General features: G+C 44.5%; 1 protein-coding gene across 1 annotated transcript; it reads left to right on the top strand.

Moving 5' to 3' along the window:
* Positions 1–287: 287 nt before the first annotated feature.
* SLC39A13 (solute carrier family 39 member 13) lies at positions 288–16,342 on the top strand. The gene is made up of 10 exons (XM_061343660.1): positions 288–545; positions 1,679–1,978; positions 2,397–2,510; positions 4,033–4,148; positions 5,429–5,581; positions 10,666–10,755; positions 11,036–11,086; positions 11,464–11,596; positions 11,721–11,820; positions 13,625–16,342. Exons 2-10 carry the CDS (start codon positions 1,711–1,713, stop codon positions 13,698–13,700), a joined length of 1,101 nt encoding a protein of 366 aa, XP_061199644.1. The 5' UTR covers positions 288–545; positions 1,679–1,710; the 3' UTR covers positions 13,701–16,342.
* The last annotated feature ends 167 nt before the right edge of the window (positions 16,343–16,509 follow it).

Below are 16,509 nucleotides of genomic sequence, written 5' to 3'. Positions count from 1 at the left end.
TATCTTGCCACCAAATGTGGTTCCTTGCATCCTCCCTGCTCCTGATGTCTCTGCTCACTGTGCTTGGAGTTCACTGTTCTCCTCCACAGGAGCCATGGGGCCCTGTCCTTAATATTTGATTTCTCACTGCAGCTGGGCCTTCCTCCTGCAGGGATTTGGTTCAGGGACTGAAACTGGGAAAAGTTGAAGCCTTTAAAAATACATAGTTTTTTCCTGCTAGTTTGTTGTGCTTATGGAGCCAGGTGTGAGCACTGGGGGGGGATGCTTTGATGCTTCATCAGGGAGTGGGGGACAAGGGGCACCACTGCCCTTTTGGGCTGCCGTAAGCCCTCAGATTGGTTCCAGCACCTTGAATTTTGTCCTGATAGTGTCAGGCCCCTTTCTGTCTGGCTGTTACTTAATGCTTTGCTATCTTTATTACTTTCTTATCTTATAGGTAACTACAAACTGATCATTTAACTTGATCAAGAGTCTGTCAGAGGATTGAAGTTACTGGTCTGTAACTTCTTAAGTCTTCTGCCACCTTTTTTTTTCTTTTTATAAAGGTAGGTGAGGCATGATGCTTCTCCAGCCTCCTGTAGCCTTCCCTGTTCAAAGATGGTCACTAACGCTTCAGAGATTACTTTGACTGGTTTCTTACATGCCTTCAGGTGAATGCCATTATTCCCTCTCCATCTAAAGCTGTTCTGTGAACATTTTTAAGCTGTTCTTTTCTAACCTGCTCTTTTCCCCCATTTCCAAATTAATCTTGCTTGTCACATTTCATTCTTCTGGAGACTGAAAGAGTGTTTGCATTTCAGCCTTTGCATCATTTGGTTTTCCTTCCTGATTGCCTGTGAGAGTGTAATTATCCTTATTTACCTCTTCTAACATGCCTGCTTCTCTCCAGTTTTCTTGTGACTGAATTGTTCTTAGTAACAGCTGTGCTGGTTTTGACTAAGGGACCATCTAACCCATGCCCTTCCACAAAAGAATAAAGATAGGACAAGTATATATGATATTTTCCAGCTACTCATCCAGCTCCTTTCAGATAAGGGTATTTCCCGAGTCTAATGTGAGCTGTCTAACCATGAGCGATCAAGAGATTTCTTTACTACTTGTCCTGTCTTCTGTGTAATCCATGTAAGATTTTCCATATTGGAGAAGCTACCACACAAGCTATGTGCTGATGAAGAGTCACATTTGTTTTGAATGAAGCTGACTCTCACTGGCTTCACGTGGTGGCTGGCAGTACTGAACATCTGAAGAGATGGTGAATAACCTACCCCTGTTCACCATCTTTACACCACTCGTGCTTTCACAGACCTCTGTTAGGTTGCCTGTCTTGCACCCTCATTTGTTACACGGATGCTGTTCCGTGGCAAAGAGATTTACCTGGGTAGCATCTCTGGACAATACCTTTCACTGAAGCCTCAGGACACATAAGGAAGTCCTTATTCCAGCCCCCTGAGGGGAGGTGCTGAAAGCCAAGCTTAAAAGATGTTTCATGTGCAGTGTCATACACCTGAGCAGCCTCTCTGTTCTTTAGTGCTGTGTTGAAATCAGGAAGAGTTTCAGATGTTTGTTACCTGTGCTAGGGTGCTGAGGGAGGGGATGGTGTGATCAAGGCCTTTCCTCTGGGATGGTAGTAGGGCATCTCCAGCACTCTGTCAGGACTGCTCTCCTTTGCTCTCTTTAGAGATTGGCCAGCCCGGCTGAGACCTCTTAGCGATGACAAAGCAAAAGCTTCTGCTTGATGGGACGCTCTCCTTGTTCCTGATTGTGGCCTGTGAAGCTCAGCAGCTCCCGGCAGGTCATGTTGCTGCAAGTTCTGGTCCTCTGTGTGAGAAGGAGACACCATCCTTGGGGAACCTTTTCAGCATCGAGCGCCTGGATGCCTGGATCTGTTCCCTCATCGGTTCGTTCATGGTGGGGCTGAGTGGGGTCTTCCCCTTGCTGGTGATCCCGTTTGAGACAGGAGCTGCTCTGAGGTCAGAAGGTAAGCCTGCTACATGCCTTAGCCTTTCTGAAGCCAGAAGTCCTGGGTTGTTACTAAATGCCACGGTGATGAACAGGACCTTGTCACAGAAATACTGTCCTCTAAAACAGACAGTCCTTTTCTGATGCTTTAGTCCATACCTGCAAATTTGACAGGGAGTCCTTGGACAAACGCAAGCCCAGGACGGAGCTTGTACAAAGGGTATTGTTTGTTTAGCACCCTGCTTGGTCCAGAACCTCCCACTCACTGCTGTCTCAGCCAAGTGGTGCAGGGACCCCGGCTGTTTGTTCCGTGCTCTCTCCTTTGAAAGCTTGCTTTGCAGATGCTTCTAATACAGGTTTCTCTGTGCAAAATCTCAGCTGGAGATGTTTTGGCTCCTGCTGAGTTGTGATCAGTGTTTGGTTTGGATTTTTTTTAGCTGGATCACACCGTCTGAAGCAGTTGCTGAGTTTTGCAATTGGTGGGCTATTGGGGAATGTGTTTCTGCACCTGCTTCCTGAAGCCTGGGCCTACACATGCAGTGCAACGACAGGTATGAGAGCTTTATGCGCCTAGAAGCAGTCTGCGCTATGCCCACTGCTACATTCCGTCTTGAAGACACATGTGATACTTCATCTTTGTACTCTGCAGTCCTCTGAAGATTCGGAGATTAGCCATGGTTTTATTTTATTTGTATCCTTGCAATGGATTTCTTGTCTGTCAACTTCTCCTATCTTGCTTTAGACACCTGTAAATCTCTGTTGGTTTTCCTTGGTCCTTTCTGTAAAGGAAGGGGATGCTACTTTAACGTGAAGGGAAGTTATAAATGTGTGAGTGGTCTGGTACATGAACACGTGCACCATCTCAGGCAGGGGTTCTGCCCCATCAGGACCATCTTGTCTATAAATCTGTCCCTATAACTGTGTTGGTTCTGGAGCCTGTTTTTTGGGACTAACTGGAACTCCTTCACTTCCATCTATGGAAGCCCAAATGTGTTGCCCTCTCAGTCTTTGCTCAAGGAGAATTCATGGAAAATTGTCTACAAAACCATGGTGAAAAGGAAAATGGATATGCAGAAAAAGGGAAATGCAGGTGATAGAAACCTCTGTCTGCCACTGAGCTGAACACTGGGCTGGGACATAGCTTGTGGTGCCTGTGTATCTACTTCACCCATCAGAAGGGTTGTTGAAACCTGTAATGATTGTATCTGTCCGCTTCAGCAAACCAAAGGCATAGAAGGCAAATGGTGCTGCATCCCAGCTGTTGAGACACCAAGGAATCATTTCCCTACTAAGAATGTGAGAGAGGGGGCAAGGATGTGCTGGGTTTCCCAGGCTTCCTTGCTCCTGTGTCCTGGGACTTCAAATCTGCTGGGCCTTTGGTCCTTTTCTTCCTCAGCTCTAGCACTGCCAGCAGAACTTGCTGTGCTTTTTCCCCCCCCTTTCTACAGTGCTTCCCAAATTGCTCTGTTTTTCTGCTCTAGCTTGTTTGCTTCTGCCAGGCTGTCCTGAAGCATAAAGGTTTCCTTGACCCATGTAAGCCCCATTACAGAGTCGTTCTGTTCTTCCATTGCCGTGCAGTCTCCATGTCCGCAGCCAGGCTGAATGGGTGATTATCTCACGAGCTTGGCTGTAATTGAAACGAAAGTTTATAGCTTTGGGCTTCATAACTTGTGCAGGTGTGGCAGAAAGGGGAAGGTGGGTCTGTAGCTCCACTAATGGCAGATTTCGTGTCAGGGCTTGCTGTTCAGTAGATGCAGCTGCAGGATTTTTGTTGATGTAACCTTCACTTGCCTCTGGAGCTCAGTGAAATTCCCAGTCTTGTCAGGCAATACTCTGGATTGCACAACTGAAGCAAAAGGGGGCTCTCGCTCTGTTTCCAAAATGAGGATATCTATTAGGTCAAGAATGAGCGAGTTAAACTAATTTGCTTTGAGATGAGTTGATTCCTCACAGGAGGTCTTTCCATTGTAGTTTATGGAACTGCTAGTTAAACTGTCTGGGGCAGGATGGGTTCACATGTGGGGGATGCTGTGCACTTAGTACTGTCATGAGGATGTCTCTCTTGTCCCTCAGAAAGGCAGACCTTTCAGCAGCAGAAGCTACTGGGTCTCTGGGTGATCATTGGTTTCCTGACCTTCCTGGTGCTAGAGAAGATCTTCCTAGAGGAAGAAGAGGAGTGCCCTGGTGTGGTAAGTTTGCAGCCAGAGGGGAGGGAGCACTGCTATGGTTGGAGCACTGTACTAAACACCTCATCTGCCCTATCTGACAGGCACAGCAAATGATCCTGGAGCTGTGAATATCTTGTCAATGCCCTTTGGCTGCTTTTTGCCACTTCTTTGACAGTGGGCTTTAGAAGAAGGGGTTTTATCTCTGAGCTTTGGTTTTGTGGTTTTAGCTGAGATATCTCACTTCAAGGCTACTTTTGTTCTTGATGTGGTATGTGTGAAAGAGAGCTCCCTTGTTATGTGGACTGGGAGCTGGAGCACTTTGCAGATGAGACTGTTGCTCAGCCAAGGTTTGAGGGAAGACAGCTTGCTGATGCGTGTTCCACTGAGCCATCATGACTCATTCACCTTCTGGGTCCTCATTTGGGACAAAGGCCAGCCTTCTCTGGAAACCTTCCTCACTGCCATGAGTATGGGTATGGCCCATATTGGGTATGGCCTGGACCAGGCATTTGTTTAGGTAAATTTGTGTGGTAAAACATGTTTACCAGGTAATACTAAGTAATGGTTCAGAGGAAGGTCACCCAGCTGCAAAGGGGCAGTATAGGCAGAGGTATCAGAAGGAGAGAACAGTCAGTCCTCAGACATCTGCAAAACACCTAACAGCAACTCCTGCAGACTGTTCAGCCCTTCCTGTACCATGACTTTTGAGAGGTGAGACGGCAGGTCAGGCACTGCAGAAGAGCAATTAGGTGTTGCTTTGACTTGACATGAGACTTTAATGTCTGAAAGGAACTTAATCTTTTCATTTACAGAGAGACTGATGTCTGAGGGGAACATTTTGTTACTTGGAAGCTGACAAATCCCAGCTATAGAATAATTCTCTTGACTTAGTTACTCTGATGCACTGGGGAGAGCAAAACTGTCTTTGCTCCATCCCCTGCCCAGGTGGAGGTGTATTTCTCTGGGCAGCGGCTTCCAGCAGAAGACACAGGCTCAGTCCCTTGCCTTTCCAGAGGAACCTGGCTTATGCCAAGGGAATGTCATTCCAGTTCCTCTTCTCTTTCTACTTTCCTTCTCTGGGTGATTGGGAAGTCTTTGTTCTTGCCTCACAGTGCAGGTGTCACGATGCGCCCTGAAATCTGTCTCATTTCTGACAGTTGTTATTAACGCAGAGTGCCAGAGCTGCTGATTTGCATTGGAAGGACAAAAGACTTAAGGGTGAAGATTGAATTTCTGACCCTGATTCCTGCTTATTCATCACTGACAAAAAGGGAGTGACAACTTGTTTTCCCCCAATTTAGGTCTATGATTCCAAAGCACCAGCTGGAAAGATTCCAAATGGAAGTGGCTATGCACTGCCAAAGGTGGCAGGCCAATCCCATAGAGCAGGAACAGATTTAGCTCAGTGTAATGGCTCTTCCCGCCGGTCCTGTCCAACAGACAACAGAATCAAGGTAAGAGACCCAGAAACTCACCTTCACATATTATGTTATTGGGGCACCTGTTTTAAAATTCAGGAGTTGTCTGTGGAAAAAACTGTGCTTGAGTGAGGAATTCCATGCTTGAGTGAGTTGTGCTTAATTTGCTCTGTCAGTGTGTCTGTGTGGGTCATAGCAGGGAGGAAATGGAGGATTTGGGAGAGATCTGCACTGCGGCTTATGCCAAAGAGGCAAATCCCTCTTATGAAGGCATACGTCTGATGCTGTGTGTTTTGGCTGAATCCTGAGTCCAAAGTACAGTACTTTCACATTTGGTTACTCTATGTCTTACAGTCATTATATCTTTATTTGCTTAATTTTTTGTGCTGTGATTTCTCTGTTCTCTGTTGCCTCCATTGTACCAGTTGTGAGCTGCATGTTTCCTTTTAGGGCACCTTTTGGAAGCATTTTCACAGTTGAAGCTATCCACTGCAAAACTTAAAAGTTCTGTTTCTCGTATCAGTTTATTTGCAGTCAGAAAATGCTTCTTGTCCGCTTTTGCTTCCAAATCTTTATTTCCCAACAATTCCTTTGCACTGGATGTCACCTGGCAAAGAGTTGGTGCTTCCCTTCCTCTCCCTATGTTTATTTCTCTCCTAACTTCACTTCTTGCATCAGCTTAGCAGGTGGAGAAGGGAAAAGGAGTACTGTGCTATCAGGCTAACCTTTAGCTTGGCTTTGCTTTCAGTTTTATGGTACTGTCTTTGCATGGTGGAAACGCTTGTCTGGGTGAACATGACAAGTGAGAGAATAAATGACTGCTTTGGTGAAGGAGGGCCTATGATTTGAGTTGGAAAGCCCATAAAAATGGGCAGGATGGAAGGAGAGTGACTATGAACAGAAAGTGTGGTTGCATGAACTAGCCCAAACCTGGATATGTGATCAGTCAGAGGCTCTTCTGTCTTTCTGTTTTAAATCTGTTTTGCTGTAACTTCATAGCTCTTACTACATGATGTGGAAGATACGCTGAGGTCACTGGGAATCTTTGAGGCTGTCACATTCATATAACCTCTACAGACACTGCACAAGCTGCAGGGTGCTGCATTCTAGAGGTGATAGAGAAGAAGAAACCAGTATTACTGAGTTATGAAACACCGTGCCGTTATTTTAGAAAGGTCTATATAAGGAACCAGAGACTTGGAGGATGATTAGTTTACCAGTGATTGCAAGTAGAAAGGAAACACTGATGGGGGGATACAATTGCTCAGGGACTGGTCCCAATTAAAAAAATATAATAAAATTAATGTTGATTGATAAGATTTTATGGAAGATAAATTCTTGTCAACCAAACGTTTTTTCCCTGCCTTTTATTCAGTTGTGAGATTGTTTGATGAAGGTAACGATGCTGAGAAATGAATAGAAAACATAACTTTCTCCCACATTCTAATAAAACTAGTACTGCATGAAATCAACTTCGCTAATATTAGCTCTGTTAAAAATCAGTGATTCTGTAATATCAAGGACTGGATTAATGCAGCCTCCCTTACATTTGTTCACTGGTTTATGATTTTTCTAAGTGATTGTTTATAAAACCCCTACTACATCAATGGCACATTGTGGCTGCATGAGGTCAGTGATACTGGCTAAACAGAGTAACTTACCAAAAGAGCTGGATTTTTAGCATGTTTTGATCCATGCAAATATTAAGGAATAGATTAGAAAGAATGCAGATCATATTTATAAGAGAGGGACAGTTTCTAAGAATTCAATGCCTTGGAAAAAGGTATGAGAATCACAGTAGGAAACTGTTTGAACACAGTCTTCCATCATGATGCTATAACCAGGAGGATGGGTGAGTAGGAAATAGTATCTAAGAGAAGAGGCAAGTGTTCCTCTTTCTGTATAGCAGTAACGAAACAGCTATCTTGTCTTTTTCCAGTAGTGTTATTCAATATATCCAAAATACTACTAAAGGGGTCAGGAAGGAGCTGAAATAATTATTTTAGGTTTGCTGTATGTGATAAGAAGTGGCTTTCTTTAGACTTCAGCTCTGTAAATGTAACAGATCAGGGCTGACTTAAAGGATACTAACACCCATGTAAGAGGCATGACTAAATTTCAGTAGTTAAAGCTATACCAAACAGTAGCAGACTAGAAATCAAAGACAACTCTGTAACTGATGGTAACTTCTCAGTGGACCAACTTACTTTAGAGACATAGTAGATTCCTTGTCACTTGTGGGCATTAAGCTGTGATTTAAGCTGCTTTCTACAAAGTACGCTATATCTTAAGAAACAATGGGCTTCATGCATAAATTGAATGAGATTCTTTCAGTTGTGTTATGTAGAAGGTCTAGACAACCATGGAGAGCCCTTCTTGTCTATTGGCTCTTGTCAATGTGCATGAAACAGAAACTAATGAGTTAACATGTAGTTTTAACTTTCTGCTTTCAGAGCATATCATCTCAGTATTTTAATAGTCTTTCTGGCAGGGCGGAAATTACCAAAACCACCGAGATCTTCCTCCGTTGTTAGCCTGTTTCCTTAGGCAACAACATAAGCAGTCATTCCATCTGTCTGTCCATCTGTTCTGCCCTTCATTTTCAATAACTTTTGAACCCATAATTAATTTTGCTCGAGTTCAAGGGAGGAGAGAAGTCTTGAGGGTAATCAAATTCCTGCAAGCTCCATAAAAATCAGCATGGTGGTAGAGGAGGAATGCAAACTAATGTCCTGTTGACAGACTGGGGCAGAACTTAGGTGCTGCTTGGTAGGTCCGGTTGGTTGGCAGAGCAGCAGGTAGGTCTCACTGCCCCTCTGGTTTGGGGAAGTGACTCTCATGCAGTGCAGGGTGGGGAAGGGACATACAGGGAACAGCATTGCTGGAAGTGAACAAAGTAGGTGCCTACAAATAAAAGACAGAAACTGTGGCACACCAGGCTTCTTGGGTTCTACTGTTTGCTCTATAATCCCCCTTTTTGCGTTCAGAAAACAAAAAGGGAAATATACTATTTAAACAAAAATAGTCGCCTTACAGGGCTTAATGACTAGTAAGCTGTTGGTCATCCTCTGTCCATTTATATTAGATCTGCTCTATGGCTGCTGCTGTAATAATTTGTCCTAGCTTGAAAACTGCAGGTGGGAGGCTTCCTTTGCACCCAAACATAGATCAGTTCTGCCCTGCATTGCAGCCTTCATTCCCTTAGCAAGTAAAAATGTTGTAGAGTACTTCTGCATTGCATATTCTTTCTTTTTTCCTATGGCACATGAGGTCCTTGCTGGTTTGTAGAAGTGTGTTTTATTGCACAGTGACATTAATTCTGAAGCATGAACATAAACACTTCATCTGGCTGTGCTCTTTATGAGCAATGAGAACATCCTATTAGGGATTCACAGAATGTAAATGTCAGAGACTCATAACTGTCACATCAACCCAATTTATTTCTGAGCTCTCCAAGGCTTTGCTTCTTTCAGTGACAGCTTTTGCCCAAGCCACTGACAAAAAAAAATGTCATCATGTTTTAATCATGAGGCCTATTTTTTCCCTCGACAGTGGTATGGGAAAACATTTTTGTGTAAAACTTCTGTGAATAATTATTACTAGCTTGTGGGGAAAAAGCAATCACATAAATTCACAACATGAAAAGCAAGAATATTACAGTCATATTTGACTAAAAATGAGGAGGGAGAAGTAAAGCTGCCGTGTTTATGAGTCTGCCTGCCTGCATCCCTTTGTGTTCCCTTTCTTACCAAAGCATGCAGGGAACTTCGGCATCCATTGTGGAGATGGTACTTAGATTATTTACTTAACATGATCTGCAGGTAGGCTTTGCTTAATTCTTTATTTTCATATTTAGTCATCAGTTTAGTTGTCAATGCAGTTTTGTAAAGTTTACAGCTTCTAAAGATGTCCTAAGTTTGTGCAGTAGAAGTGCCCTGCAGAAAAGTGGCACATTGGAGAGAAAGACTTGACAGAAAGCCCCATATGGCAGGAAGAAAAGATGCCCCAAGCAGAGTTTGATACAGACAGGGAAGAGCAGGAGACCAGAAAGGGCTCTTGAAACCCATCGGCACTTGTGTTTTTTCCTAGCTGAACTTTGGCATCTCATGCTATGGTGAAATAAGAGGTCAATAACACAGCTTCTAGACAGTCTCTCCACTCACTGGATGCTGCCATGTAACTGGAGTTAATATATGCCAGCTTACTTCTTGCAGCGCAGAGAGAGTCTGATGTATGGGCCAACACCTGATTTGATAACAATTCAAACTGCAGTGTCTCAGGACCCACACAGAGTAGTTTTTGTTAAACCTGATGGGGAAAAAAGGCCCAGAAACCTGTGAGCAGAAGAGCTTTGGGTCAAATCACTCAGAGAATCAGAATTTGTCTGGAGATGACCATAGCATGACAGGGGAGTCTCAACATAGGGATGGCCTTGTGAGGATGGAACTGCTTTATACTTACAATTTTAAGAATGTGTTTGTATGTAAATGCAGGGACATGCTGTCCAGCCCTCTAGTAGGTGTTTTTTTGGTGACTGTCATCACTGTCTTCTCTTTTTATTCTTTGTTAAGGGTAAAGCAAACCCACAAGCATAAGCTTTTTTAGAACATTGTTTGAAGATTTGTTTAGTTATAAAAAGCAATTTCAGCAGCATTTGTTCTGTTGAATTGTTCTTGCCAGCTTTTTAAAGCAGGGGTATTTAACAGTTGGGTATTAAAGTACGGGACTAGAAAACAAGGTCAGGTCATACCTGAAGCCAGTCACCTGTGTAAATTAGTCAGGGTAACCTACAAGGTTTTCAACTTGCAATCAGACACATTCTTGTATTTTGGCTTTCCTCACATTCCTGTCTCTGTTTCTAGAGCTCTGTCATGTGCATAAGATGATTATCCTCATCTCGGACAATACTTGCCTACCCTAAAAGTTAGCTTACGGTCAAAATGAACATAATACTGAATTTGAACTTGAGCACTGACATAGTTTAAGATCTTCACCAGAAGAGCCATGTCCTGACCTTTCCCAGGAGATCGTGCCTCTATATAACTTGTGTCTAAGCCATGTGCTTTCTTTTATCTTGTTATGTCTCTTTCTTTATCAGGGGCTCTTCCTTCTCTTTGCAGATTAGCGGATACCTCAATCTGCTGGCCAACACCATTGATAACTTTACACACGGCCTGGCAGTAGCAGCCAGCTTCCTGGTTAGCAGAAAGGTAAGGTTTCTGTCACCAGCTGTGTACTAAACTGAAGAAGCCTGTTCTCAGGTGTGATTCAACATGCAAAAAGCCCAAAGATGTGTGATGTTTTCTATTTTCTGGAGAAATGGAAGTAAAAAGCAGCCCTTCTGACAGAGAGCTTCTTCTGATTTGGGTCATGTTAGTTATTTGCACTGTAACAAGCCTTAACTTGGAGAAAGGCCCCTTGACATGCTGATGAAAGCCTCATCTCTCAGAGCTGAGGGACTGTTTCCTTATCACCTTCTCTCTGCTGCAGGTTGGATTCCTAACCACAATGGCCATTCTCCTGCATGAAATCCCACATGAGGTGAGAGGGGTTTGTATTCTGCTGTCATGAGGGGTTCGAAGGGTGTTTCATCTACTAAGAGGAGGGCTGGGTCTGGTTAACATTTTCTTGTCCCTTTAAAAGCTGCTTCCTCTGGAAGACTGGTGACATGGAAAACTAGAAACAGTCTTGAAGCACTGGTCTTGTTATGGATGAACTTTGTGACTGAGAATCATGGGATGGTTTCTGTTGGAAGGGACCTTAGGCATGTTGTAGTTCCAAACCCCTGCCATGGGCAGAGACACCTTCCACTAGACCAGGTTGCTCCAAGCCCTGTCCAGCCTGGCTTTGAACTCTTGCAGGGATAGGGCAGCCATTCCTATTTATATTCATTAACTGTCAGCTCTTGGTTTTCTTAGGTTGGAGACTTTGCAATCCTACTTCGGGCTGGCTTTGACCGCTGGAGTGCAGCCAAGATGCAGCTTTCCACAGCTTTGGGAGGGATTCTAGGAGCCTGTTTTGCAATATGTGCTCAGTCGCCAAAAGGAGCAGGTAGGGCTCCCTGATGGCACCTCTGTAGGAATGCTTTAGTTCCCATGTGTCTTTCTTCCTTCTCATCTGTGTTTTCTCCCTGGCTTTGTCTCAGTAATAACCAAAGCTTTCTGTATTTGTGCAGGGGAAACAGTAGCCTGGATCCTTCCTTTCACTTCTGGAGGATTTCTGTATATTGCCTTGGTAAATGTTGTGCCTGATCTCTTGGAGGAAAAGAATCCTTGGTAAGTGCTCCCTCCTGTTCTGCTGCAGCAGTTCTTGCTGACAGGGAATAGGGATACAGTCCTTCCCCATGCCTGTTCTGGTACCACATGAGTGGCAGTTTTCCAAATCTCATGGGCAAGGCTGGAATTTAGACTGCACTGCTGGGTGGTATTGCCTTTATATGGGACTACAAAGACCCTATTAAACATGAGAATCTTCAACTGGGTCAGTCCCAAAGACTGTGCTGGCACAGTATGTAACAGGTTACTCACAAACATTTAGCAAGGTGACCCATTCCCCAGTCTGTCTTGTCAGCTTCTGGCATGTACTGACTTGAGGGCTGCCTGAACTAGGGCCTCATAGAGCTGTGTGTGCCTGATAACCACACATGAACCTACCCTTCACATGCTTTCATCCCCTTTTGATCTATCCATTACTTTGGGCTTCTGTGATCTCTCTTTGGCAGCAGGGTTGCATAGTTGGACTGCACAGTGTTAACTAGAATCATAGAATAGTTAGGGTTGGAAAGGACCTTAAGATCATCCAGTTCCAACCCCCTGCCATGGGCAGGGACACCTCGCTCTAAACCATATCACCCAAGGCCTCGTCCAATCTGGCCTTGAACACTGCCAGGAATGGAGCATTCACAACCTCCCTGGGCAACCCATTCCAGTGCCTCACCATCCTAACAGGAAAGAATTTCCTCCTTATATCTAACCTGAACTTCCCCTGTTTAAGTTTTGACCCATTACCCCTTGTCCTATCACTACAGTCCCTAATGAAGAGTCCCTCCCCAGCAACCCTATAGGCCCCCTTCAGATACTGGAAGGCTGCTCTGAGGTCTCCATGCAGCCTTTTCTTCTCCAGGCTGAACAGCCCCAACTTTCTCAGCCTATCTTCATATGGGAGGTGCTCCAGTCCCCTGATCATCCTTGTGGTCTCCTCTGGACTTGTTCCAACAGTTCCATGTCCTTTTTATGTTGAGGACACACAAATGGTGCTTCTCAATTGTTTTTTAGCCTCTTGCTTATTAACTCTGATTAGATGTCGCTTTGTCAGTAGGAAATCATAGTTTTCTTCTCTTTATCATTCAGCATTTTGTAGTCTGTAACTGTATCCCACCTCAGTCATCTCTCTTCTAACCTGGTATATATTCTGGTATATTTCGCCTCCCCTTATCTGTATTATTGTAGTTTCTTGCAGTTGATTAAGGCTTTAGTAGGTCCAAATCCAGCTGTACCATAGTAAAGGCACTCTAAGATATGCTGGCACGGAGGAGTGGCAGTGGAGAAATGTTCATGACAAGTCGGGAGCTTGCTTTTGGGTTGGTAACCTCTTGCGCTAGCAGAGCTCTTGGCAGCGTACATAGAGGCGGTGGGTACACAGTCACTTCAATCCAGCATAACGCCTGAGATGGTGCTAAAAGAAGGGCAAAATTCATCAGCTTGTTTTCATTTTTCATAACTAGTTGTCAGCTGGATGAGGTCCCTAACGTACCTGTGAACATGCTGCAGAAGCGCTGGTGCTCTTGCGAGAGAAAGGACGGGAATGTACACCCGGGTGGCTGCATGAACGGCTTAGATTGATTTTTGAAACTTGAATCTGGGCCTTGCAGCTGAGTGGAACAAAAACATGTCAGTTTATAGATGACAACTTTGCTTGAGGTGCTGGGAAAGAGTCTTCTCAGCTGTGTCAGCGGCTTCATGCAGCTGTTGTGTTCTCCTTGTTGTAGGTTTGGAAGGGCAAAGAACATTCGTGAGCCTTTACACTGCTGCCTACTGGGAGTGTCAATGTCTCCTCCTAATTTTGCTGTTTCTTTATCAGGAACTCCCTGCAGCAAATCCTGCTCCTGTGTACAGGCATTACAGTCATGGTGCTACTCTCGCTCACAACTGAGTGACCTCTGCGAAGACCTCATGATGCCTCCCAGAGCCACCACAGTGACTCTGAGCTGTTACAAAGCAATAAGGAACACTTAAAGTTACTTCCTATGCGTGTGTGTGCAGATCTGGCTGCTAGTATGAGAAGCAGGTGAGAAAGAGTTCTGGGTGTGCAGGACCTCATTCTCTGGCTCTCCTATCCCTGTTCTGCTAAAATCCACACATCAGGGCTTCCTTTTATTTTCTCCTTTTTATTACTTTTATGGAGCAAAAGATGCAGTGAGCAGAAATGAACTGAAAACTGCTCCACAGCAAATGGACAATGTTTTGTTTGGTTCAGTCTGATGGAACCACACCTCCCAAGCTCTTGTGTGAAAACAACAGAGGTCATTCCTATAGCTGATGAAGAGGAAGGACTTTTCCTACCACTTTTAAGGGCTGGAGGCAGAACAGAGATGGCAAAGCAACAATAAGCCAACAGCTTTAGCCAGAACTCCCTACCCATGAGGAGTTCACGGTGCTACGAGACAGAGGGGAAAGACCCTTTCCAACTTGATCTTCAGCTTTTCGTTGATATCACTTGTTCCTAAAGGTAGTTTTAGCCTCAGCAGTCCACATCTTTGGTCTGTTTTGTATTTGTTTATGTAAAAATCAAGCCAAAAGCTTGAGGCACTTTAGGATAGGTCACTAATTAAATGGCTCAGCTTGGTGATTACTTGCCTCAGCCCTAACCACTCCAATACCACCACAGCCTCTTTATCTGAAAAATGGTCAGTAAATGTTTCTTCTGTTGCCATGCTACCAGCTCCCCTACAGCTGGAAGGAAGCTGTTGTGACTGAGCTCCCTCTTCTCATAACCATTAGCTGAACATGGCTGAGCTTGCTGTCACCCACCAGCTGCCCCACACCAAGTTTCAGAGCTCTCTTGCAGTGTGGCATGTTAGGCCTGCCTGGCATGCTACGTGGCAGAGGTCTGGGCATCTGGGGCAATAGCTGAACACTACAGCCTGGTCAGCAGCCAATAGCTTTTATTCTGTTCAGTGTAGCCTATTTAAGAGCATGCTATCACCAAAAATATAGATGGTAGCCTATTTCTGGGCTTCTTACCTCACAGTGGAATTAGTATGTTGGGGATGAATGGATAAGAAATAATACTGATAGCCCTTAAAGGAAGGGGCACAGCAGTGAAGAATGCTGGAGGGAGATGAATTGGGAAGGGGTGAAACTGCTGGGGAAAAGATTTTAAACATGTATCTGGAAGAGCTTTGTGCTAAAAAAATGGGTCTAGAAAAAGCTTTGTGCTAAGGAGGAGAGAAAGGGTTACAGTAAGTGTGCTTTAAGAGGAGTTTTCTATTGTATGACACTTGGGATAAATTTTTGGGCAATTTGAGACCAATAAAAAATAAATGACATTTCTAGTGCTTTCCTGCATTCCAGCTCACAGGGTTGACCAGGCCATCATTCCACAGGCTGTTTTGTTGCCACAGAGATGTGCACAATTAATAGATCATCCTTTCTGCAGAGCTTATCTTTGCTTAAGTCTATTTAAAAACAGGTCTAATTGAACTAGCAGAGTCATTGCAGAGAACAGGTGCCAAAATGGGAATTGCACCAACTCAGCTCTGTCCTTAAACAGCTTCTGTAAATCAGCACAGCCCTCCAGTCTGCACAGGGCCTTATCAAGGGGGATCGTGCCTTGAGAGGGCAATTTGGGTCAGAGCAACAAGGCAGGTATGCTGCCCACAGCAGAGGCATTTACTTCCCGAAGCGATTCTTGAACTGTTGACACAGTTCTTTTTTTATGACAGCTCCTGTCCTAGTTTTCAGAGAGCGCTGGAGAGCTCATGCTCACAGTGCTCTCTGCCCAGGAGCTGCTGTCTGAAATGCTTTCACCTTTCCTTACCCCGGGCTTATACCAGTAACTTGTTTCACTGCAACAGTGAGCGAGGATTAGTGTAATTTTATTACTCCTCTTTTAAAAGTTGCCTTCCTTTGCCAACAACTCCCTCCAGTCTGAAGGCAGCATCCACTTCCTGCTTTCCTGGAAGGATTAATCTGGTTAGCCTGCAGGGACTGGGGGAATATGCTAACCCTATAGTTTTAGCTTTGGGGGTGTCCCAAAGCTGAGCTAAATGGACTCTAGTAGGGTCTGGAGGAAGGAGGTTTGCATGGAAAGACGTGCCTGCTGTTTCCCAAGATGAAGGCTGGCATTTAAGTTGAGGCATTGCCAGGTGAGTGCCCATGAGTTGGTGGTGTTGCATCAGCACCCAGCCCTGCCAGGACTGAAAACCACAGTCAGTGCTCAGCGTTCAGGAATGTGAAGTGGATGACACTGAAGAAAGGATTTCTGAGTTGTTTTCCTTGGCTGCCACAACAGACCTGGACAGTCTGCGGTTCTTGGGAAGATTCCTGGGTAGCACAGGGCTTGTGGGAGGGAGGGGCTCCTTAGTTTTCCACTACATCAGCTATGGGGCTGAGGATGGGGAGCCTTGGGAGGAAATGGAGCATCACTCCACCACATTTGTCACTTTTGGAAATGCAGAGAGAATCGTATTTTCTAGCTCTATTTTTTTCAGCTGCTCTTATGCATTTTCCCCCTTCATCTGTATTGGTCTGCTCTGCATGGAGACAATAGAGATGAAATAAATGGTTTTCCATGCGGGTTTGTGTTTTTTTCTGTTTCCTTTTTTTCTTTTGTTTAAGCTGATATTTTTCTTTGAATTACAAATTCAATTTGAATTTCATCTGAATTACATACAGAGCAATATCTCTGGGTTAGTCTAGAGAAGTCTGGGCTCTGTCTTGCCCTCCTTTCTACTGCTCAGACTT

Source organism: Neopsephotus bourkii, unplaced genomic scaffold, assembly GCF_033783945.1.
Source record: "Neopsephotus bourkii isolate Nb327-2 ecotype Australia unplaced genomic scaffold, CSIRO-AGI_Nbou_v1 NB_1825, whole genome shotgun sequence".
Classification (NCBI taxonomy): Eukaryota; Metazoa; Chordata; class Aves; order Psittaciformes; family Psittacidae; genus Neopsephotus; species Neopsephotus bourkii.
Note: the sequence above shows the minus strand (reverse complement) of the source record. Positions and strands in the feature narration are given on the sequence as shown.